The 25,809-nt window shown below is 46.9% G+C and overlaps 2 protein-coding genes across 3 annotated transcripts in view; one reads left to right on the top strand and one right to left on the bottom strand.

Annotated features, from left to right (window-relative positions):
- The window catches only part of LOC130383865 (protein unc-13 homolog B-like), a 37,386-nt gene extending 33,814 nt beyond the window's left edge, over positions 1-3,572 (bottom strand). The window contains exon 1 of the mRNA XM_056591726.1: positions 3,499-3,572. Coding sequence (XP_056447701.1) covers positions 3,499-3,520 — 22 coding nt within the window. The 5' untranslated portion in view covers positions 3,521-3,572. The remainder of the gene's footprint in view (positions 1-3,498) is intronic.
- A 2,855-nt stretch (positions 3,573-6,427) lies between these two features.
- On the top strand, positions 6,428-24,886 carry rusc2 (RUN and SH3 domain containing 2). 2 transcript variants are annotated; one of them, XM_056592333.1, is made up of 13 exons: positions 6,428-6,905; positions 8,371-9,995; positions 10,543-11,047; positions 12,057-12,716; positions 15,110-15,295; positions 15,533-15,658; positions 16,194-16,270; positions 16,804-16,978; positions 19,043-19,148; positions 19,479-19,525; positions 19,799-20,813; positions 21,493-21,645; positions 22,349-24,886. In XM_056592333.1, the coding sequence occupies exons 2-13, from the start codon at positions 8,559-8,561 to the stop codon at positions 22,530-22,532; spliced, it is 4,671 nt and encodes a 1,556-aa protein (XP_056448308.1). In that variant the 5' UTR covers positions 6,428-6,905; positions 8,371-8,558; the 3' UTR covers positions 22,533-24,886. The 2 variants fall into 2 exon arrangements, with proteins under 2 accessions (XP_056448308.1, XP_056448309.1); XM_056592334.1 differs by lacking the exon at positions 15,110-15,295.
- The last annotated feature ends 923 nt before the right edge of the window (positions 24,887-25,809 follow it).

The raw sequence follows: 25,809 nt of genomic DNA, 5'->3' as shown, positions 1-25,809 counted from the left end.
ACATAAGACAGTGACATATATTAATTGCAGCAGTTAATAGGGGTTATTTAAAAAAGCAATTGCATTTGGTACAATTCACCATGGAGAGTGTCTCTGTTGTCCTTTATATGGCCTTTATATAGCTTCCCCTACTGTAGTGTTATAGTTATATCCTGTAGATAGGGGAGGGCTTCTTCTCTATGGCCCTAGCTTTGTAGAGTCATAGTTGTATCCTGTAGATAGGGGAGGGCTTCTTCTCTATGGCCCTAGCTTTGTAGAGTCATAGTTGTATCCTGTAGATAGGGGAGGGCTTCTTCTTTATGGCCCTAGCTTTGTAGAGTCATAGTTGTATCCTGTAGATAGGGAGGGCTTCTTCTTTATGGCCCTAGCTTTGAAGAGTCATAGTTATATAGTGTAGATAGGGGAGGGCTTCTTCTCTATGGCCCTAGCTATGTAGAGTCATAGTTATATAGCGTAGATGGGGGAGGGCTTCTTCTCTATGGCCCTAGCTTTGTAGAGTCATAGTCATTCAGTTGTTCCTCCCCAACAACCAAGGCTACCAAACCATTTGGTGATGTTGTAACCAATGAAACTTTTGACAAGGCTTACATAAACCTTCTAAAAGGACCCCCAGACTGACCCACTCCAAAACTCCAGAATTTCCAGATTAAAAAGGAAGCCAATGATTGGCCTGAGATATTTAAAAGTCATTTCAATTGGTCGTTCAGGTCACAGAGGAGACACGGTGGCAGTTGGTGGCTGCAGAAAATAATCAGTTATTTTGATTTGTCCACATTTATAATCAGTGGACTGGAGAGTCACCACTCCTGCACTCCAGACGCCAGCACAGTATTTCAATAGTTCTGGTCATTGCAGGCTCTGCCTTGGTATTATAAGTCTACCAAGGCAGTGTCATCTGTGTAAAGAAGCATCATGCTACAGAGCAACTACACATACTCACACACACGCGCATACACACAAAACACACACACACACACACACACACACACACACACACACACACACACACACACACACACACACACACACACACACAGCAGATGGTCTGGGGATTACTCTCTTCTAACAGCCAGATGGAGCTGCAGCAGTAGCTGACCTGGGAATGGACCATCAGATACAATCTGTAGCTGTACCCCACCTGTATCCTATTTAGGCCCCCCGTTGTATAAAATGGCCATTGAGTCCACCTCTCAATATGGAAATTGCTGTTATTTTAATCAATGAAAGGTGCTCCACAACCAGCGGCACACACCACCCAAACTAAGATGGAGATGGCGAACATCATCAACGGTGGAGGGACACTGATGGCACAGCGACACAGAATTTTCAGTGGAGCCCTGGAGTGACCCTATCCCTAGCATATAACCCTCATCTAAGGGTAAACCCTAAAACCTCGCCGCAAAATCAAATCCACCTCTAACTCCAACATTTAACCCTAAAATCTAAGCTTCATCTAACCCTAACAGCTAAACCTCATATCGAACCATAACATCTAACCCTCACTTCCAACCCGAACATCTAACTCGAACATCTAACCTTAATCGCCATCTAAAATTAATCATCTAACCCAATCATCCAACCCTAACATCTAACCCTAATCCCAAACCATTATATTACCCAAACATCTAACCTTAACCCCTCCTGTACTCTAATCGAACCCTTACATATATCCCTAACCCTGTACACAGCACAGAAACCTCGCTACACCTGTACCCAACCAGATACTGCTCTTCCTTCTCCTTGCTATTTAACCAATATAAACCAGCCTTGTGTTTAGCTTAGCATCGACCCAGCACAACACTACTGTATTATAGATACAATGTGTGGTTAGGCACAGTATCTACAGTTATTAAGGAGGCTACTAGAACTTAGAATCTTGTTGTTTTACCACTTTGGAATCACATCTCATCACTCATCCGTCGCTATGCGCTTTATGAGGTCTACTAATAAGAGACGTCATTAGTGGACATCATTCTCAGCCCAAACTCTTCTCATTTGTAGGACCTCAATGTGGACTGAGCCTCCTAGCTCCCTTGGGTATGTAGAATGCCTCCCCAACTTCAACACGCACAAGCTGACATATTCACATTCGCTGAATGTCGTATCTGGCTCTTGAAGTCTAAAAGGAACTTTGTTGAGTTAAACTATGTTGTGGAAAGCCCTTTGAAATGTGAATTAATGTAATTCTGTGCAGTAGGCAGCCACTAATTTCGGATTCCTAGCTACTCTTACATCCGTCCTGCTGTTTTTTGATGTTCTGCATCACTCTTTTGTAGTTTCTTCAATTCGGATTGTATGCTTGTATTATTTTCAGCGTAGCTTGTAACAGATAAAGGCCATTGCACACCAGTTGCCCACCACGCACAAGCATTCTGCACAAGCCAAGCAGCCAAGCATTTAACCCCTATTTTAACAACAGAGACATGTTCGAACCCACACGGTCTCGCCATTTACCTTCGAGCTAGGTTATTTAATACCGATAGAAGCTCAAAACCAGGTCAGGCAGAGGGGTAAAACATAGACTCAAGGTGGAAGACTCAACCTGCTCTTCAAACATTATACGCTGCACATTATACGTATTAAGGTACACTGCTAGTCTGGCCTAGAGAAGGTCTACTGCTCTGAACTAATCTGCCATAGTGAAGGTAGTGCAGCAGTTTACCTTCTGCAGGCTAGTACAGAGCAGTAGACCTTCTCGTCTGGTCTAGAGAAGGTCTACTGCTCTGTACTAGTCTGCTCCAGGGAAGGTCTACTTTTACACTACTTTGCTCTAGAGGAGGGCTACTTTTTTACTAGTCTGCTCTACAGAAGGTACACTGCTCACTATTTTGGTCTAGAGATGGTCTACTGTTAACTTGTCCGGTCACTGGAGAAGCTCGCTTTAAACAATGAACGTTATGTTTAACTTACAACACATCAAATAAACATCTTATTTTACACTCAGTTCCATGAGTCAACATGACTCAGATATTAGTTATTCACAACTGATGAGCAACGGAAAGCACAAGTAGCATGTAACATTAGCGTAAATACAGTGTACAGGATTTACTATTATATTTTATTATATAACAAAATGCCACAATTTTTCTATCTGAGTCAGTATAATGAGGAGCCATTATAATGACTATAATGAGAAGTGCATTACCGTAGGCCTAATAGCAGTGCATTTGTAATCGGAGTAAAAATCTGAGCCGAGGAGAATAGTTGTAGGCACATTAGGATTGATCAGGATTGATTATCATGAATCTTAGACAAACAAAACCAAAATCCAATTTACAGAACATCCTCAATAAATAGGCTACAGTGTGTTGATGCCTGCTACAGACCCAATATCAGAAACAGCCTTCTGTGGATCATGATCACAAATACAATTATATTTAAATGCAATAAAGGTAGTTTAAGAGTAAAGTGCTTCAACAAATCATATGATATAGTTTGGTCCAAATAACCCATTCGGTCGAATGATAAGTGATAACCACTTGTGAATATCCAACTCACCTCGGACACACAGCAGCGACATGGCAGCAGCTCGGTCCACCTGAAGCCCGATACTCTACTTCTGCTGAGCGTCTCCAGGCGGGGCCAGTGCGTTGACCTTAAAAATAAAGATAAATAAACAAAGCGGGGCTGGCATGGCCCGAGTCACCAGTTCAGAGCGTCGCTTTCGACTGCACGTCGTCATGTCGCTGCAGGGAAAGTGGACATCGAAGCTAAAGTGGATGCAGCAGACTCTTTGGAGTGTGCGTTGAGTGACATCCCTGTAGATGGACGACAGACAGGCGTTAATCCGGCCGACTGGGCGGTCCTAGAGGTAATCTGTGTGTATGACTCTCTCTCTCTCCCCCCCAACCCACCCTCACACACACTGCACAATGTGCTATTGCATGATATTTATCTACCTTTGGCTCTTTTTTCTATGGAATTTTTAATTATGGGAAATATTGTTCACTTTCTATTAACTTTTATTTAGGCTACTTGCATTAATTAAAGTCAATAAAAGTCTATAAAAGTCAACAAAATAATTATTTGACTTTTACTGTTTGTCAATCTTTTTGTTATTCAACTGTACTGTACTGACTGTTGCTAATGAATACCTGAAAGGGTATGAATAAAGTATCTACTGATTTACTTAATCTGACGGGAGCCCACTGCGCGGCAGATGGCACAGATGCGAACCACTCCGTCAGCTCGGATCCCCCTGGCCGACGGCATCACAACCGCTGATGGAGACATAGCGATGACATCAATACAGAAAACCCTTGGCTTGATGTCATTGTTTTATGTGACACGTGTCTGTGAGCTTTTGCAATGTAATCTGTTGTAATGGATCTGGTCCAGACTGGACAATAAAATCAGATTATATCCCCCCCCCCCCCCCCCCCCCCCCCCCCATACTAGTGACCATTATCAATGATTCATTATCAATCATCAATGAAACGCACACCTAGTGTAAATCTAACACACATAATATCAATTGTATTCGTTGTTGCTGTGTTGTTTACATCATATGAGCCTGCGCGATTTTATTATTGTCTTGGTTTATTGTTTTGCTGTGGTTATATCTCTGAAAAGGCAAGTGGATTATTCCCTGCATATGCAGGGATCTTATTTTCTGTGGTTATATTTTGGATTATGAAGTTCTAGTCAGCAGAATGATAAGTATACTGATGATGACTAGAAACTAGGAAATGTTACTAGGCAGGGATCAGCAGGAATAGAGCAGGATGTGTTGGGATAGGATACAGCAAATGGACTGGGTTGCATGGACAGGGAGGATAAGGGAGCAGGACATGGGGACTGTTATGGTTTACATATATAGTGACAGTGGCGGACTCAGGGGGGGGGGCGACTGCCCCCCCTCGTGGCTCAATGGTTGAAAAAGTGCCCTTCAAGAGTGTCGAAAATGAGAGGAAATGCCTTATTGGCTGCCCTTTTCACGTGCAAAACATGATTAGGTGCCCTCTATATGGTGCTCCTTCATACAATAAATTATGATGAGTGCCCCTCTAGGAACAAGAAAATTCAATGACGTGCCTTAATGAGTGCCCTTATAGTCCCCTTCTGCTCGTCTGGTGCCCTTTTAGTCCCCCCTTTAGTACCCTGAGAGTGCCCTTCTGCCCGTCTGGTGCCCTGATAGTCCCCTTCTGCCCGTCTGGTACTTCAAGTGCCATTCTGCCCATCTGGTGCCCTTCTAGTACCCTGATAGTGCCCTTCTGCCCGGTCAGGTCCCTTCTAGTGCCCTCTAGTACCCTAGTAGTGCCCGCTGGTCCTTCTAGTGCCTTCTAGTGCCCTTCCAGTGCCCTTCTCGTACCATGATAGTGCCCTTCTGCCCGTCTGGTCCTTCTAGTGCCCTTCCAGTGCCCTTCCAGTGCCCTTCTAGTGCCCTGATGGTGCCCTTCTATTCGTCTGGTCCTTATAGTGCCCTTCAGTGCTCTTCTGCCCGTCTGGTGCCCTTCTAGTGCCCTTCTGCCCGTCTGGTGCCCTCATGGTTGAAAAAGTGTGCTAAAGTGCCCTCTATGGTGGTGAAAATGAGAGAAAGTGCCTTATGGTGAGTGACCTAGGTTGCCCCTGATTATGATGATGTGCCCTCTGGAGCAAGAATATGGCAAACCGTTAGCTATTGAGGTGCAGACGTTCCTCTCTTTGGTAGCTGACGAACGGGGAATGCGAGGCGTTGCTTTCATGTGGCGTCGCCATGACAAACAGCTACATCGAGTGGTACTTAAATCTCCACTGGATAACGAAGCAAAAAGTGGATTAAGAGTATACCAGTACCCATAGTGGAAAAGCGCAATTAGGTGCCAAGTTAGAAAAATGTAATATTTTCAGTTTGCATAATCCGTTTAAAATGTATATACATTTTTTGAGCGTTCAAGATCATTCAAGTGTAGGTCATTTCATGCAAGAGAGACCGATAATGGTCAGCTATCACCTCAACATGAGGAGAAACTTCCTTAAATGTTTCCGTAGCTGGCTGTCGCGGTCAAAGACTGTATGGTAGCGGCACATTGAATTTTCTCCAGTCCAGTCTAATTTTTACTTAAATGTTAAATGTTACATTTTACTTAAAAAGATGAAAGCGGTAAGGCATCCTCCTTTCTTTGGCTAAAATGTGAAAGTGCACAATGATGTGAACAACTCATTTTGATGTTTATAAAGTTGCTAGAATAAGGGGAAACAGTGTCTTTGAAGCAAAAAAAATTCTGGGGGAGGCCCCCCAGACCCCCCCTTTAAATTAGGAACCCAACTATTCTTTTAAGTGCTACATGGAGATGTAACAAGCTACCTTGTTCATGTTTTGCAGCACACAGGCCTTCAGTAAGCGTGCATTTTAAGTAAAGGTGCAAGTACTCAATGCAACCATTAGATGGTGGTAAATCCATGTAAGGCAAAGATACATAACTGAATGTTACCAGCTAGTGTTTCCCCCACGTTTTAGGTCATCATGCGCTGTTGACAATCACAAGGGGTGGTTATCCGAAGACCTCAGTTCGTCTATTTATCTATTGTGATTCACACTCATTCTGAGTTGGCCTGTCTGTTGAATTGCCCATCAGAACGTGCAGTCGTCTGATTATTCAGTCTTTAGGAATAGGGTCGTTGCTGTTGTGCAATATTAACCTTATTTTCTTAAAACTAACAGTCAGTAAGAAGAGTGAAGAGACTCGACTAACGGGCCGAGCAGCGACGTCAGGCTGCCCCAGTGACGCAGGGCCCTCCCTGGGTGTTGTTTGTCCTGCAGACGGCTCCATAACAGATGTCCATGCAGACGCACTGCCGGTGCACATAGCGGCCTGGGGCGGGACTATCACAAACGACTCTGGTCTTTGTTGTTGATATTTTGGCATCAGATCAGATCGAATCGGCATTTATTTCGGAATATAAACGACAACAGACGCTGAGAGGTGAGTATTATTGGACTAGATCTAGTAAATGAGATCGCTTTTCCAACACCGCATCGCAGCCTGCAGAATGACGTATACGATGGGCAACCTCTAACAACAACACAAAAAACGACCTCACGCCTAATCCTAATATGATAAAATAGTAGCCTATTATTATGATAGACTCCCCAGGGCTGTAAGCAGGGACATGCGTTGCTATGCGCGTCTTCTGAAGGCTTCATCGTTTCATTCGTACGGGTTCGTTTATATTTATGTTCATGCAGTCGGAATGGAATGAATCGGTATTCGGGCCACTTCGCAAAGGCCTAATCATCGTTAATCATCACCGTTATTATGCTTGTTTACTTTATACATTCCGGTTTGGTGTCTGTATCGGCCCGCGAACAACCACCTACCATTGCCATACCGTCTCTATAGCCCAACTGTCTATCCTAGCCCTACTGTCTATCCCAGCCGTACTGTCTAGTCCTACTGTCTCTATAGCCCTACCGTTAATCCTAGCCCTACTGTCGATCCTAGCCCTACTGTCTCTAGTCCTACTGTCTCTATAGCCCAACTGTCTCTATCAAAGCCCTTATGCCTCTAACATAGCCCAACTGTCTATCATGGCGCTACTGTCTCTATCCTATCACTGAAGTCTCCATAGCCCTACACTGTCTATCCTAGCCCTACTGTCTCTACCATAGCCCTATGGTATGCGTAGTAAAGTTGTAATGTGTAAATTTACTCATGTGTTACCATTAATAACATAATTATGTAGTCTTTTTTTCATAATATAATATTATATCAGCCTCTGGAATATCTGTTATGTAACTTCTCCATATGACTGTCAGGCAGTGTGTTTGTGTGTGTGTGTGTGTGTGTGTGTGTGTGTGTGTGTGTGTGTGTGTGTGTGTGTGTGTGTGTGTGTGTGTGTGGGAGTGTGCGTGTGAGTCTGTGTGTGTGCGCGTGTGTGCGCGTGTGTGAGGGAGCATACCTTTATGTGTGTGTGCTTGCCTGTGTGTGTGACAGAATGAGATCATAGCTTTAAAGAGCATGTTAAGCAGTCAGCTGCTCTTGTCAACGTGTGAAGACTTTTCAGGGGTTTGATTGGATTTAATTCGATTTTTATGTAATTTCAGTTATAGCTATGACTTGCACGTCCTCAACAAAGCTAAATTAAACAGAACCAACGATCCTACTGCTTTATTTCATGTTGGTTGTTCCAATTTGGCCAAATGTTACTAATTACAACCTAAATTTAAATTCTGCATTGTAGCTCAACAGAGTTGGAATATAATTGACTAAAGCAAAAATCATGACGAAGAACATGCAACAGTGAAAGGGTTTGACAGGCCTGAGCCCACATACATTAACAATGTAAACAGTGACAAGACATAATACGCAAAACAAAACATTCAAAACTGCTCCTTTAGTGGTTTATTCACAATGAAGTTCTTTAATCCATGTTCCTCCCTCTCCTTAGATGCCCCGCTCTGACCGTGACGTTGTCTTCTACCATCTCGCCTTCCAAATCCAGAGATGCCCTTCCTCTCTAGCCCATTGGAGCAAAGCGTAGAAGACCCTCCCCCCATCCAGCCACCAGCGTAACCCCTCCCTTTCGTTCACACCAGGGGGTCTGTAGAGTCCAGCTTGTTGGCTAAAGTCTCAATCATGGACCGGTCCCCCAAGCTGTCTGGTGAGACCCTCATCGTGCACCACATCCCCCTGGTGCACTGCCAGGTCTCCGGGAGCCGGCAGGCAGGGTCTGGGGGATCGCTAAAGAGGAGCAACCCTTTCAGTTCCTCAGAGAATCTAGGCCTCAGCCGGACCACCTCCCTCCCCGAGACAGACATCCTCCAGAAGGATGGGCTGCTGTACGGCAGCCTCGTTCACACCTCCTCCGGGGGGCGGGCGATGGAGGCTAGAGACGAACGGAGGGGAGACTCCTCGACCAACTCCCAGGACCACCTCGTGATCGCTCACACTCTCCCCAGAGCCAAGACCTGCAACAGAAACCCTCTTCGCCACAACCCTTTCCTGCTCAACACAGGTCACTGTGAGGAGGACGAGGAGGAGGATGAGGATGGAGACAACCTATACGGCTACCTGGAGGACTCCTCTTTCCACCTCCACGGCCGACCCAGCTCCACTCTCGAGGAAGAGGTCCTTCCTTTCCGCCTGCATGACTTGGACCTGGGCTCGGAGCCTTTTGCTTTGCGCGGCACCCTGGGAAAGAAGTGGGGGTCTATCGGGGAGGAGAGCCAGGAGTCTCTCAGGGGCATGGCCTCTGAGCTATCCAATCACTTGGACGACCTCCGGCTGTTGGGATTGGCCGGCCAACGGCGTCACGGCAGCAGCGGCTCCAACATGTCCATGGACTGTGTGGAGCAGGACTGGGCCGAGGAGGATGAGGACGATGAGGACCAACACATGGGGTGTGGGCGGAGCAGCAAGACGGTGTCCTCCTGCAACTCCCACGACTACCAGGAGCACTTCCTGCATTCCTTCCCCGAGCCCTTCTCTGAGGGGGGCCAGCAGGGCTACGGCAGCGACTCGTCCTGCAACAGCTCTGACGGGGTGCTGGTCAACTTCAGCGCCATTTACAACAAGATGAGCAAACCCACCAACCTCAACTACTCCCGAGACCCCTCCCTCTCCCCGGGGAGTCAGAGGAACCCGACCGTTGGGGCGTTCTACTTGGACCTCCACACCTCCCCTAACGAACCCCTCCCGTCGCACCAGCAGAACGCCTTCCTCAGCCAGCCTGCAGTGCAGGAGCCCCACCCCTCCACGTCCTCCACCCGCTCCTCCTCCACCCAGGAGGGGCATGACCTCGACGCCAACTGCAACTCCTACCACCCTCTGCATTCAGGGTCGTCCGGCGACCTCACTTCCTGTCTGCAGAGCCAGGCGCGGCTGGTGGTGGCCACCCAGAACTACTACAAGCTGGTAACCTGCGACCTGTCTTCCCAGTCGTCGCCGAGTCCGGTGGGCTCCTCGGCCACCAGCTGCTCCGAGGAGCCCAGCAAGGGGAGTCCGACGCCCAATCACCCCAGAGAATACTACCTGTTCAGACCAGGAGAGGACACCACTACAGCCTCCTTAGGGGTGAGTTAGGCTGGATTCACAGTTCTACGTACAAAGCGTTTGCATCACGCAGATCTTCACCGAGATGCCCCCACACATACCTGCGAGAAAATCCGGACACAGAATAACGAGACCGGGTTCACTGAATATATGTTCAAATGGTGGCTCAACAACTGTTACGCTAAGCACAGAAGCAGAACGCCTCATAGTGGCCCAGATGATTTCCACCTGCTATCCTATGCTGCATGTTATTCCCTGTCTTTTCCGAATCCCTCTCCTTTCCAAAAAGTGCACGTGAAGAAAATGTTGAACCAGCTGAGAATAAGCTTTGATTTCGCTGGGTGCATTCATTTTACTCTCTTGTTTGGCTGTTGAAAACAAAGTGCTACCTTCGTTCCCTGCTCGACCAATCAGAGGTGTTCTGATGCAAAACTCGCAGCGACGTGATAACTGTCCTCATCCTTTGTTGAAATATAATATTTCTTAATATATATATTATATAATTATATACTTTTTTAATAATCTTTTTTATTAATCCCATGAACTAACACTGTGTTTTTGTGCTCAGCCAAATGAAAACGAAGAGAAGAATGAGGACGATCCAACCCGGCCACCAGAGGACCGTGTCGCCGCGGCGATTAAAGGCCAGCTGTACGTCAACAGCGTCAACGGGAACGCTTCCTGCGCAGGAGGCCCCCGCCCCCGCTCCCGCAGCTACGACCGTAACCTGGGCCAGGTCCCGCCCGCCCGGCTGGGCTCTCTGGAGCGCATGCTCAGCTGCCCGGTCCGCCTGAGCGACACGGCGGCCCAGGTCCTCCCGCCGCCGCCCCGCGTCACCTCCTTCGCCGAGATCGCCCGCAGCAAGAGGAGGAGTGGGGGGGGGGCGAGCTCCCCGACCCTGAAGGGGGGCGAGGCATTGTTCTCCGGGTGCCCCTTAACCTCCCTGGACGCCTTCCCCCCTCCAGAGCCACACGCCCAGGGGGGGAACCCTGGCCCGTCGCCCCTGGCGGGCTGCTGCAGCATGGGCAGCCTGGAACCGTGCCTGCTCAGTGGCATGGAGGCCCATGCTCAAGGTACGAATCCCCCACAGCCACACTAGGGCGGGATGTGGCTCAGGAGGTAGAGCGGGTTGGCTGGTAACCGCAAGGTCGCTGGTTCGATCCCCGGCTCCTCCTAGCGGAGTGTCAAGGTATCCCTGAGCGAGACACCTCTCCCTAACTGCTCCCGACGAGTTGGCTGACTGGGTGAATGTTAGGCAATAATGTAAAGCGCTTTGAGTGACCACTGGTTAGAAAAGTGTGTTAGAAATGCAGTCCATCTACCCCGCCTTGACAAGTCACTCAGGCACTGTGTTGAGTGTAGGGAAGAGAGTGATGCAGTAGAAGTGGGGCTTGTCTTGTTCATCTTGCACCAGTAACTTGATACCTCGATAAGTGCGCCTGAACGGGATAAACCGCTTGTGTAATGCACTGGACCTCACCTCACACCAGGGGCGGGTCTAAAGGGGAGGGGCACGGGGCCGGCACCGCCCTGTGAAAAAGGAGTGCCTATTTATTAATGCCCCCTCCAATGGCATTTGGGTGGTGTATTTTCAATCTGACGATGCCTAATTAAATTGGATCAGAGCGCTGTCAACGTCCAACGTCTATGGTGTATCGGCACTAAACAATATTATTTTGTCACAAGGTATTTGCTTTATTTGCATATATCCAAATATCTACACATATATGCATTAATTGCTGATATCCCATGGGCCTCCCTTGACTGGTTCTTGGTCCCCCCCCTGTGACTCCTCAATAAATAAACGCGGGAAGCTCCCCAGCCTCACACCCCGGTAGTACTTGGTAGAGTCAGACACCAGTTTCTCTAACTCCTTATCTATCCTGTTCACTCCCTGAGTGTATATATGTAGGTAAGTGTATACATGTACTGTACATGCAAGCACACTGGATGACATTTGTTTGTTACTTTTAAAAATGTGTGAAGGGGGGGCTTGATATAAGCTGAAGCTTCTGCCCCTACCCTTTGGTTACGACCAAAGAAAAATGCATTCATTCATTCCCTGTTTCTGTCTTCTTCCAGGCAGTCTGTGCATCTCTAAGGACGGCTCCATGGAGATGGTGCGCTACTCTAAGGACCAGCGCCCCACCTCCCTCCCCATCCAGCCCTTCTCTTTCCAGCACCCGCTGGGGGCCAGACCCCCCCAGCCCAAGCCCCAGCGCCCCCTGCTTGCCGGCATGGGGTCCGGGGTGGGGGCCTCTGGGGCGCAGACCCGGGCCCCCGCTGGGACCCTGGGAGGGGAGGGGAGTGAAAACTCCACTGAGAACGTGCTTGGCGACCAGGGCAGCCGGCAGGGGCCCGCTGGGGGCCCCCCACCTGGCTCTATTAGACCCTCCCCTCTGGGAAGCTATTCCCCCGTCCGCCACCAGGGGGCGGTCAGTTCTGGGACATGCTCTACTTGCACGCCCAGCCCCCAGTCGGCATGCAGTCGGTCCTGTTTGCTGTCTCCAGGCCTGGGACCCCTCCACAGCCTGCCCTCAGACCCCTTCAGACAAGCCCCTCCCCCTGATCTACTGGGACAGAACGCTGAGTCCATTCCCCCCACTCTGTCCCCGGTTCAAGGCCACTGTTACCATGGAGCAGCTCCCAGCATGCCCAGGGACGTGCTGGGCTCCCTGGTCGGCATGGACTCCAGCAGACCACCAGATGGAACCAAGAGCTCTGGATGCCGACCATACAATGGTAAGACATCGCCGTGGTGATGGCTCTTCATTTAGACCTATTCGTGTTCCATTTGTTGTTTGTTCTGTTGTTGTAACAGAGGGCTGTAACAGGCCTTTATCATGAATGGCTAATGTAAATTTCATGTAATAACAAAATTGTTGAATTGACTGCATGAGTTGGGGTTGTACGTTGCTACATTGTAGTTGCTGTGGATAATTTGGGAGCCTATTTTCACTTGAGGATATCTAGATGCTACGTCCATTTATGAATATCGACTATATAGAGTAATGTGAGAAGTTTTCGCTTGGTTTTCCGGTTTCCTGAATTTTACAAAACCCATGGTTTTTGCAATCTCCGAGAAAGGGTAAGACTTGCCGACCATTGAGTACCAGTTTACACAGCTTTGGCTAGGAATCGTTCAATTGTAAAAAAAAAAGAGGCCCATCATGGCAATGTCTCATATTCATTTGCGTACGACATTGGGTGACGACAGGGGCTATCAAAGCAAAGCACGTGACTGGCTCTACTCCACAATGTACATCCCTCTGAAGGGCTTTTCGAGAGCAGTCATCTACATCTTTTGTTCGTCAAAAGACAGTGATTGTTTAGACAGAAAAATTCTCTCTCTGTGAATTGCGATCTAAGAACTGTTTACAATTTGCGATTTGAAGAGAGGTTCAAAACGCCTTTGTGTAAAAAAGGTCACTGGATGGTTACAGAGGATTGAGATATTCAGATCTTAGTATACAGGGCTTAGCTGATCTCTACAGTGTTTTTGGGACATGATGTTACTTATTCTTGTTAAAAAATATGTATCATACATTTTATATGCCGTTAAATAGTTGCACCCCATGTTACCTTATTGTAAAAAAAATTACATTTTATATTAGGCATATAATGAATGAATTACAATATTCAACACAATGAACCATGGTTAAACCACAGAGGTGTCCATGATCAAATTGACAAAGTTACAAGTCGAAAAGGCTATTACAATGAATTCATAATCTTACACTTAATTTATTTTCTCTCTTCTCTCTCCATTCATTACTCTAATCACGATTTCATTTCAATTATTTTCACCATTTTGTAATGTATCCTCTTCCTTATGTTTATCTCTTGTATAAATTGATCACACATTCACCTCATCAACCATCATTCCTCCATTACCTCACTCTAACCCCCTTCTACCCACGACCTGCATCACCCTACCCCTAAACCCACCAACACCCTGCATCACCCTACCCCTAAACCCACCATCACCCTGCATCACCCTACCCCTAAACCCACCATCACCCTGCATCACCCTACCCCTAAACCCACCAATACCCTACATCACCCTACCCCTAAACCCCACCAATACCCTACATCCACCCCTACCCCTAAACCCACCAACAACCTACCTCACCCTACCCCTAAACCCACCAATACCCTACATCACCCTACCCCTAAACCCACCAATACCCTACATCACCCTACCCCTAAACCCACCAATACCCTACATCACCCTACCCCTAAACCCACCATCACCCTGCATCACCCTACCCCTAAACCCACCAAAACCCTACATCACCATACCCCTAAACCCACCAACACCCTGCATCACCCTACCCCTAAACCCACAACACCCTGCATCTCCCTACCCCTAAACCCACACAACACCCTGCATCACCCTACCCCTAAACCCACCAACACCCTGCATCACCCTACCCTAAACCCACCAATACCCTACATCACCCTACCCTAAACCCACCAATACCCTACATCACCCTACCCCTAAACCCACCAACACCCTGCATCACCCTACCCCTAAACCCACCAATACCCTACATCACCCTACCCCTAAACCCACCAATACCCTACATCACCCTACCCCTAAACCCACCAACACCCTACATCACCCTACCCCTAAACCCACCAATACCCTGCATCACCCTACCCCTAAACCCACCAACACCCTACATCACCCTACCCCTAAACCCACCAACACCCTGCATCTCCCTACCCCTAAACCCACCAACACCCTGCATCACCCTACCCCTAAACCCACCAACACCCTGCATCACCCTACCCCTAAACCCACCAATACCCTACATCACCCTACCCCTAAACCCACCAATACCCTACATCACCCTACCCCTAAACCCACCAACACCCTGCATCACCCTACCCCTAAACCCACCAACACCCTGCATCACCCTACCCCCAAACCCACCAATACCCTACATCACCCTACCCCCAAACCCACCAATACCCTACCGTCTATACCTACCGTCCTCCTACCATTACCACAACCATACCCCCCTACCCCCGAATCTACCATCCCCCCTAAACCCCCGTCCTGAACCGCCCATCCCCACCCAACCCCCCCCACCCAACACTCCCCCCACCCCCCCCCCCCCCCCCCCCAGCGCATCACCTGTCCCCCCAGGCCCTAAAGTGGCGGGAGTATCGCCGTAGAAACCCGCTGGGGGTGGAAAGATCCCCAGACTCCACCTCCGGGGGGAAGGCGCCACGCAGATTCAGACGCAACGTCTTTGATTTCCCATCAGCCCCCTCTGACCACGCCTCTTCCAGCCACGCCCCCCGACATCATGGTGCTTTATTCAAGGGTTTAATTCACAATAAACATTCAATAAAGGGTTGTTTAATATAGACATAAGACATTCATAACATGTGTGTGTGTGCGTGTGTGTGTGTGTGTGTGTGTGTGTGTGTGTGTGTGTGTGTGTGTGTGTGTGTGTGTGTGTGTGTGTGTGGGTGTGTGTGTGTGTGTGTGTGTGGGTGTGGGTGTGGGTGTGGGTGTGGGTGTGGGTGTGTGTGTTTGTGAGTAGGGGGTCATTCCTACAGTGAGCTGCTCCTGGACTACTTCTCCCTGACAGAGAAGCCCCCAGAGGAGTTCTGCCTCTCCCCGGAACCCCCCTCCTCCAAGCCCTCCGTCGACCTGCCGCACAAAAAAGGTACCGTGTGGGCGCCCCGTGTGTTTAGTCCACCTGTAGCATAACTGAAGAACACCTGTTGATCAGTATCTATCTGTCCCTCTCTCCATATTATCCATCTGACTAACTGTCTAATCAGTATATTTCTGTCCATCTCTCTCCACAGTATCTGACTATAACTCTCTGCACAATACTACCTGTCCATGTCTCAGCAGTATCCCATCTGTCACTCTCTCTCAATAGTCTATATTTCTCTCTCTCTCTCTCTCTCTCTCTCTCTCTCTCTCTCTCTCTCTCTCTCTCTCTCTCTCTCTCTCAGTAGCATCTTACATGTCTATTTCTCATCAGTATCATATCTGTCTATCCCTCTCAGTAATCTCTATCTGTCTATCTCTCTCAGCAGTCCCTATCTGTGTATCTCTCTCTGCAGTGTCTATTTGTCGCTTCCAGTAGCATCCTAGCTGTCTATCTCTCAGCAGTATCCTATGTGTATATTTCTCTCAGCAGTACCTAGCTGTCAATCTATAAGCAGTACCTATCTGTCTATCTCTCTCAGGTCTGGTCAAGGCAGTGAACACAGCGGTGGATCTGATAGTGGCCCATTTTGGAACCAGCAGAGACCCGGACGTAAAGGTAGGATAACATTATGTCAAATTATATTGGATAATGTTATGTTCAACAATACGCATTTCTGTAAAATACATATATGAATACATTTAATTACAGGAGATTAAAGTAGTGTTAAACCTAGTGTTGGTATTTGCTCCACCTAAAACACTGGTCCCCCTGTAGGTAATGGTGAACATGATACCTTAAACACTGGCCCCCTGTAGGTAAAGGTGTAACTTTTTGCGATAGCATGAAATAAATAATCAAATTTGCTCACGAATAAAATGGTTAATTTTTCATCATAAACTCCAACATTATGCCAGTCGGATGCATGGTGTTCTTGCTCGGTGTGAAATAGTCATGTTGTTCATTTAGCCAGAATGGTTGAGCAGAGCATGTTCATAAGAGCCAGCTGCCACCGTCAGAGGAGGAGAATGTCAACCGTTTAGCCCATACGCTCTACATGACTACGTCACCACCATTTCGCATCTGGGATAATAAAACTCATCTTTTCACTACCTTTCTGGGAATAGAAAATTAAATTTTATCTTTCCCAGGCAAAGTTGGGGAACAGCTGGGTGAGTCCTAACGTGGGCCACCTGATCCTCAAGTACCTGTGTCCAGCCCTGCGGGAGGTGCTTCAGGACGGGCTGAAGGCCCACCTGTTGGACCTGATCGTTGGCCAGCGTCGGTGCCAGCCCTGGAGCCTGGTGGAGGCCTCAACACAGCTGGGTGAGGACCGTATTAGTGCTGCCTTAGCTGTGAATGAGCATGTGTTAGCTGTGTGTAAGCACTGCAGGGCTCTCAAGTCTCACGCATTTGGCGTGAGACACACACAATTCAACCCATGCACACGCTCACACGCCGCACTTCGTATTTCTCACGCGGCGAAATTACCAGGATAGTGCACACCAATTTGCGCCGCTATTCAACAGTAGAACAGGTAGGAATCAAATGGGTTTCCTGTACGTAGGGTAACCAGGCGTCCTCTTTTGCCCGGACATGCCCTCTTTTTGAGACACTTTTAAAAAGACTTGTGGCGGAATTTCAAAATCGTCCGGGATTTTATGAAAAGCCACATACATGTTCACATTGAATTTGCGTTGTGTTTCTCTGGGTCATTCACAAACTAGTTAGGCTACGCCCTCCCCTACTCAGTTCTGTTCACTTTGCATTGGTGGAAGTGAGTAGGGGGAGTGGTTAAGTAGAGCCAATTGAACGGTTTGACTTACTTTGTTACCGTCATGTTTTGTATTAATTTTTTTACCATAATTGTTTTATAGGGACAAACATTAACACATTTATTTTACAGGGGATTGATGAAGTTCTATCTATTGAACAGAAAGAAACACTTGGTCATACTTTACACACTTTACCACAGCATTGGCCTACTGAATGCCACAGATATATTTTAAGCATTGGACTGAATGCCACATACATATATAATTATGTTTTTGCAGGTTTGCAACGTTTAAAAGTTCAGGGCAAAGTATATGCCTCTACTGGTGTTGCTTAAGCCAATAGCCTTTTGTGGAAGTGTTGTTTCTGAATATTAGTGTTAAGGGCCAATAATGCTTACTATCATACATTAGTCACCATGTCTGTGGAAACAAATGTATGCAGTCACAGAGCCCTGGCACTGTGTTAGCTGTATGGAAGCATGTGTTAACTGTTTGTTAGCTGTGTGTTAGTATTGTGTTGGCACTGTGTTAGCTGTTTGAAAGCATGTGTTAGCTGTCTTTTAGCTGTTTGTTAGCATGTGTGAGAACTGTGTTAGCTGTGCGTGAGCATGAGTTCGCTGTGTGTTAGCACTGTTAGCTGTATGAAAGCATGTGTTAGCTGTCTGTTAGCACTGTGTCAGCTGTGCGTGAGCATGTTTTAGCTGTGTGATAGGACTGAGTTAGCTGTATGAAAGCATGTGTAAGCTGTGTATTAGCACTCTGTTAGCTGTATGAAAGCATGTGTTAGCTGTGTGTTAGCACTGTGTTAGCTGTATGAAAGCATGTGTAAGTGGTGTGCCAATCACGTTGTGTAATGGCAGTTTCTATGCCAACAGTGATATAACAGGACCTAGGCTTTATATCTGCTGCCGTTCGACTAAAAGTACAATTCACCAGATCTGTCAGATAATTCAGGTTTTGAGTCACCCTCCTTCACAGCTACATTGCTCATGGTTAACATAGGGTGCGTGTATATGTTCCCCGGGTCCTATGTTCCCCGGGTCTTATGTTCCCCTCTTTGTATGAGACTGGGGAACATAGGACCCTTTTTTTTAAAAAGGGTCCTATTTTCCACGCTTTTCCCAAAAAGGGTCCTATGTTCCCCGAGCGGGGAACATCAGGATGACCCCGTTAACATACCATGGGGGGCAGGATAGTCTAGTTGTCAAAAAGTTCAAAGTTTGAACCCAAATGTTCTCCATGGAGGCATCCAGAGGGGTACGTGGTTCAGGAGGTAGAGCAGGCTGGCCGGTAGCCTGAATGTTGCTGCTTCAATCCCTGGCTCCTCCTAGCTGAGTGTCAAGGTGTCGCTGAGCAAGACCCCTCACCCTGTCTGCTCCTGACAAGCTGGCTGTCACCTTGCGTGGTTGAATCCTCCGTCGGTGTGTCAATGTGTGCATGAATGGGTAAATGTTAGTCAATATTGTAAAGCGCTTTGAGTGGCCACTGGTTAGAAAGGCGCTGTATAAATGCAGTCCATCCTTCAGGAGGATTCCTAAGATGCAATTAACCCTGTTCCTGAATGACAAATGTGTGCTTTTTGATCAAATAAAAACGTCATCCGTTTGTTGTGCAGGCCCTTCCACACGGCTGCTCTACGCTCTGTTCTCCAAGGTCAGCCAGTTCTCTGAACTCACCAGCAATCACATGAGGCTGAATGCCTTCATCTTCGGCTTGCTCAAGTAAGTTCCTCCAGGCTCCTGCATGCTCCTCTGTGCTCTTCAAACAGTGCTCTATGCCAATGTCGGTCCAGGAGCCATTAATGTTTGGTTGACCACATCTAACCTCTAAGACAACCTTACAACTATTCATCACCATCTGTACGAGATATATTGTAAAGTATTACAGACTATGTAAATAAAATTAACACTTTCCTTTAACATTTAGATTATATATGATTTCACTGCCTCAGACAAAGGTGTTTGGTTTCCTTTAAATGCTGAAACTGCAACCTGCGTTATTTATGTTGAAATACCCATGTAGGTTTATGCTTATGTCCTTTTATCTTTCAGCTTGAGATCTTTGGAATTCTGGTTCAATCATGTCTATACACACGAAGGTCAGATCCCACTTTACTTTTTATGACAGTAGTTTGTTTACAGTTATTTGTTTTCTGTTAGTTTGAGTAAAGTCGTTTGTAAAAGTAGTTTCTTTACTGTAGTCGTTCATTATAGTTTGGTTATGGTAGTTATTTGACAGTAGTTGGGTTATTGTAGATTAGTTATGATAGTTTGATTTACAGTAGTGTGTTTACAGTAGTTTACAGTTAACAGTAGTTTGGTTATGGTAGTTTGGTTGCAGTAGTAATTTCTCAGTGTTTTTTTCCCCTCAGATATAGTAGCTGCTCACTATGACCAGCGGGGTTTCCTACCCCTGTCTCAGGGGCCGTGTCGGGCGCTGTTTGAGGAGCTGCTGCTGCTGCTGCAGCCGCTCTCTCTCCTGCCCTTCGACCTGGACGTACTGTTTGAGTCCCACCTCCTCCAGAAAGATCAAGAGCACCTCCTCCGCAAGCTGCAGCTCTGCTCTGTCGACCAATCAACACGCTCCACTTTCCAGCTCATGAGAGGATGGGGCGCTGCTGTGACCCAATCACTGAAGGAGGGCGGAGAGGCCAAGAAGGAGAGGGCGGGGCTAAGAAGAGAAGGAACGGGGCCGAGGATGGAGGGGACAGGTGGAAGTAGAGATGGAGGGAACAACTTTGTGCCGTCAACAGCCATTGTCAGCAGAAAGACCACAGTTGAAGGCAATCTACTGTCAACCCGAGTGATAGCTGATCTGTGGCCTGAGAAAGGGATCAGTGGCCAGAGGATGAAAGGTGTAGGGGAAGAGAGCCATGCAGAGGATGGACAAAGAAAGAGAGTCAAGGAGAGAGATAGGGATCTTGACCGCCAAGCGGGCTGGTGGTACCAACTGATGCAGTCCTCCCAGGTCTACATCGACCCATCAGCTGAGGGGTCAAAGTTCATCAAAAGTGAAAAGAGGAGGAGGTCATCGGAGAGAAGGCAGCCCCCGCCAAGCAGAGAGGGTGTCGTTGAAGGGGCGGAGTCAAAGCAGGAAGCAGAAGAACACGTGGGCAGAAGAAGCCTGAAGGCCCCCATTGCAGAAGCACGTTCCAGAACTTCATGGATGGGAAGCCCTCCAGAGTCTGTCCTCAGCCAGGAGAAGGAGACCGCTGGCCCTGAGGCTGCTGGGCCTGGGGCGGAGGCCCCTGGGGCGGAGGCCCCTGGGGCGGAGGCCCAGGCCACAGCCGTCCCAGCAGAAAGCCCCCTCTGGGGCAGGTTGTTTGGATCGACACTCGGCTCACCTTCTAGGAAGGAGGGAGCCCAACAGAGGGCCAGGAAGAGCAGGTGAGTGTTGAAAGATGGTATTCAGGCCTTCAACTCATTCAGGAGGGTAGATGCTTCATGCTTTTCTCTTCTGGCTGGTCTTTTTCGTTCCAACTTCTCTCAGATTTCCAGTCTTAATAAATGCAGTATTGATATCACTGCAAAAAGAGTCAGTATTAAAGAGTGTGAAACCTTACCTGCCACCTCTACGTGTTGTTAACAGAACACTTACATCCTTCCTACATCATGCTCTAACCAGGTGCCACCCCTCGCCTTAAGTATATTGAGAATCTCCAATACGTGTGACCACGCCTGATATGGCTTATCTCCTGTTGTGTGTTGCAAGTGTGAAAGGGCAACTCACGATTATCTTCAGACCTGATTTTCCGGAGTTCATGCGAGAAAGCCTTATTATTAATAAATAAGTCAGATGAGGCTCTGTATCGTTCTTAGAATGAAAGTAAGAAAGTTATATTATTATGATAGTAGACTTATTGTATTGGTATAGTATTATATAATATCATATAAGTAAAATATACTATCATAGTAACAGTTTGACTTCACTTGTGCTGTCAAAATGGCAATGTCTTTCCACATCAAATTTAAGTTAATGTTGTAGAACACAGTCATTATTATGTAATAATAAACAATCAACTAATTTGCATGTTTAGTAATGTTTGCTCTGATCTGACCATTCAAGGCCACCATCCGGCTGGCTTGGCCTCGATCGTTCGGTTCTCGACCTTATGACCCAGACCCTTGGTTCAGGAACAGGAAAGAAAGAGTCTCCAATCTTACCCAGTCAGAGCAAAGCCTTGAATCCAACTTCTGCAAGCAGCCAGCCATCTCCATGGTGAGTAAATATAACAAGGTGCATGGTTGCATGGTAGAGTGGTGTTGGAGTTGTTAGATATTTACTCTTAAGGTAATTTGACATCATTACCATAACTTATTCTTGTGAAGTCTATAGCATTACCTGGGTTAATAGCAGCCTGATAGATTACGGTGCACAAATCTAAATTGATGGGATAATTTGGGAAATTTGAAGATGTAATAGAAAACTAAATCCAAAAATGCCGTTAGGTCCCTAGCAATAACAAAGTGCAGAAAACTTTCTAAAAGCCAAGCTACAGGCCGAAAATAGGAGAATTTATAAACGTCTTTGTGAAGTGAGACCAAAAATGAGAGTGGGCCCCTTGTGCAACCTTCAGTAACGCAACGCGGGCTCTCTGTAATCCTCCAGTTTCCTGGAGGTTTATATCGTCACATCCCAGGTGTCTCATTTCAGGTGTCACATTCCAGGTGTCAAATTCCAGGTGGGCTTTTGTGTTTTTCATTTGCCGCTCCTACTTTGTTTGCTTGATTGCGATTGTTGTGGGACAACAGCGATAATGTAGGCGAACTACTGTCCAATACTCACTGCTTGTGGCACCCACATGTCCGCTCTCCATTAAAAATAAATGGATTTGCTATAATAACTATTTACTACTAATCATATCAAGCATGTTTTGCATGCATAAAGATTAAGACTCATTTCCTTGACCTCTTGTCCACAGTGAGGTGCGGGCGTTGTGTCACCACATAGCCTCTGAACCAGGCCATCTGAGCTTCCACAAAGGGGACAGACTGAAGGTGCTGAACAAGGCCAGCGCTGACTGGCTGCTGTGCTCCCTGGGCGGGAGCCAGGGCCTCGTGCCTATCGTCTACATCACCCTGGAGCACAAGGAGGACCGACTCTGAACCACAACCTCCTGAGCAGCCGGGAAACAACGGCAAACAACACTGGAGACAGAGGGCACCCTTCTCACATAACTACTTGAGACAAAACTGCACTTTCCAGTTAGATCTGACAGAGTTAATGATTGTTAGATGGTCGGTCTGATTACTAAACATCCACTCAAAAATCAATAAAAACATGAAGATGTACAGAGACATGCAGTGCAAGCATGTAGACACAAGCATACCCTTAACCTTTGCTCTAAGCTTCCATTCATATACAGTATATCTTATATGCATGCCTACACTGACCTGTTAGGAAGTAAGCCCGAGCACCATTGCAAACTAAAACGTGTACAAACTAAAACTGAAACTGTACATAATATCCATGTTTTGGGCTTTTGTGACAGAAAGTTGTCCTGCTAGCCACGGGTGATAGTGATCACAGTTAGTCCAAGCTGCACTCTGTGCTCCCTGTAGCTCACCATGTACATAGCGGTCCACGCCCACCCTTGGGCTATCTGCTGATAGACAAGCTCTCCTTTCTGCATAGACAGCTTTTATGGTTATTTTGTTAGGAAAATGGTTCACAGATTTAAAGACTTTATATATATGGATGGCCATATGTTTGTGATGTTGATTATTTGCGCACTGTGAGGAGTGTCGCAAGTCAAAAACAGCACATCCTCCAATCAGACTCCATTTGGTTTTTGAAAAGGGAAAGAAAGAAGGAATAGTATCCTATGACATCAGTCTGCAATTCATCTTTAGATTTTAGTTTGATCGATGAGGATTAGTTCAAAGGTCCTCTATTAAGGGGTCCTGGATGTCTATGCCTTAGAGTGCTTGACACAGAACAGCTGAAAGCTGTGGAATTCACTTTGGCCTAAATTTTCTGTTAAAGCTTTGACAGAGTATAGGTTTATTGAAATGTTTTATTTGCATCAAAGGTAAAGGTATAACGAACACATAAAATGTATTGCAACAGAATTGTGGCCTTTGTTGAAAAGTGAGCTGACACCGCTCACATACTTGGGTAAATGTTATTAATTATTATATTATATGTTTCAGTCAGAATAACACAATTTTAAACTGGAAAATGTATATTCACGCCTTAATGTAAACTTACGAGAAATGTTGCATAACCCTAGGTATTTTTTGTTACAGTCCTATTCATTTGACATTATTTTGGCACATTGCATCATATCTTCTTGGTTGAAATACTGATACTGTATTTCGTATTTCCGACAGAAATAAGGAGTTATCGAACATATTTATTCAATGTGTGATTAGCACAGGAAGCAATTATAAGCTGCAACACCATCGCATGTCATGTGATCATCCTGTCAGATGACTGTATTGCCAGGTGATGTCAGGACATGGGGATAAGTAGCAGGTCTGCTGGCGCCCAATCAGCTCTCTGCCAGACTTCCAGGACAGGAATGCGTGCAGGGTGCTTGGACACTGACATTAGACCAGTGTGTTATTCCCCATTGGTGGCTGTTGGCTGTTGTCAGGTGAAGGTTTTTGTGACAAACACGTTGAATGAGTTTTGGCAAACTTTGACCAACATTCTCCAGTTGAGTGTTTGAGTCTTTGTTGAGAGAGAGAGAGAGAGAGAGAGAGAGAGAGAGAGAGAGAGAGAGAGAGAGAGAGAGAGAGAGAGAGAGAGAGAGAGAGAGAGAGAGAGAGAGAGAGAGAGAGAGAGAGAGAGAGAGAGAGAGAGAGAGAGAGAGACGGTATCTTCCTCTTGTACATAACACCAGTAAAACCGTGCTTCTCTTTGTCCCTGTTCTGTGTGAAGTTTACCTGGTGAAAATGATTAAATTACTATGTATGTAAATAACAAAGTAATATTTGTCCTTCTTGTCCCTGAGTTGAGCTAGTTAATTTTTTTTTTGTTTCAGGTTTTGCTCCACCACTAGATGGGGCTGTTATGTTAAAGTTTCTGCCTAATAAATTCAGTTTATAGCAGTTCCTCTGTTGCAGCAGCCATTTAACCAAAAAAACACTTTTCATGGTTTTGTTTGGTTTTAAACATGGGGATTTGTCTTATATGATCGTACACATAGAAATCGATGGCATTTTTATCACCTTTACTGAAGAAAGTCTCCAATTTAGAGAAAAAAATTATCCTAAAAAAACTTATATTACCGTTTCAATCTGCTCCGACGCATGATGCGTATGAATTGTGAAGCAAGATCGTCTGAGCCAAGATTTATTTATTGTCCGCGTCAGATTGATGGTCAGGCTTCACTGCGCGTCTACCGGTCCTCGTTCTATACATTATCTCTCACATAACAGTTAAACAACGGCCGAAAAAGTATCATAAAGATGGCCTGGCTCGTAACCATGGGGATAACACGGCCCCCTCTTTCCTAACGCCTCGTGCCCACTGCACCGTCAGTCAACGGACGTCAGAAGGCGTGGCTGACGGATGGGGGGGTAGTCTTTGCAGATGCATCCGTCAGCCAATCAAATCGGTTCGCCGGGTTCTTCCCGCTTCTTCCTGCTTGTTGCGAGGCAAGATTACCCGCTTTCCCGCTTTCCAGTATCGTCAGAGCCCGAGTCGCGTCACAGTGCTTAAATTTGCATACGCGATCTGATTGGATGACGGATCCGTTGCTGCCGAAAAAGTTGAACATTTTTCAACTTTTTGACGGTGGCGAACGCTCCAAGTCAACGGACGGATCCACAATGCATTGCGCGACCGTCCCCATTCAAAGTCAATGGGCAACGGACAACTGACGGAGGTAGTGGGCACGGGGCGTAACGGTACGGCCACACCAACCGCGTTACTCGCGTTACGCCCCGTGCCCACTACCTCCGTCAGTTGTCCGTTGCCCATTGACTTTGAATGGGGACGGTCGCGCAATGCATTGTGGATCCGTCAGTTGACTTGGAGCGTTCGCCACCGTCAAAAAGTTGAAAAATGTTCAACTTTTTCGGCAGCGACGGATCCGTCATCCAATCAGATCGCGTATGCAAATTTAAGCACTGTGACGCGACTCGGGCTCTGACGATACTGGAAAGTGGGAAAGCGGGTAATCTTGCCTCGCAACAAGCAGGAAGAAGCGGGAAGAACCCGGCGAACCGATTTGATTGGCTGACGGATGCATCTGCAAAGACTACTCCCCCATCCGTCAGCCACGCCTTCTGACGTCCGTTGACTGACGGTGCAGTGGGCACGAGGCGTTAAAGGGCCCGTGTCCACCAAAAGCCTTTACGGTAAAAAAAAAAAAAAGCCTTTACGGTACGGCCACACCAAACGCGTTACTCGCGTTAGGGGCGTCCAAACTCG

This window comes from Gadus chalcogrammus, chromosome 6 (genome assembly GCF_026213295.1).
Source record: "Gadus chalcogrammus isolate NIFS_2021 chromosome 6, NIFS_Gcha_1.0, whole genome shotgun sequence".
Taxonomy (NCBI): Eukaryota; Metazoa; Chordata; class Actinopteri; order Gadiformes; family Gadidae; genus Gadus; species Gadus chalcogrammus.
Note: the sequence above shows the minus strand (reverse complement) of the source record. Positions and strands in the feature narration are given on the sequence as shown.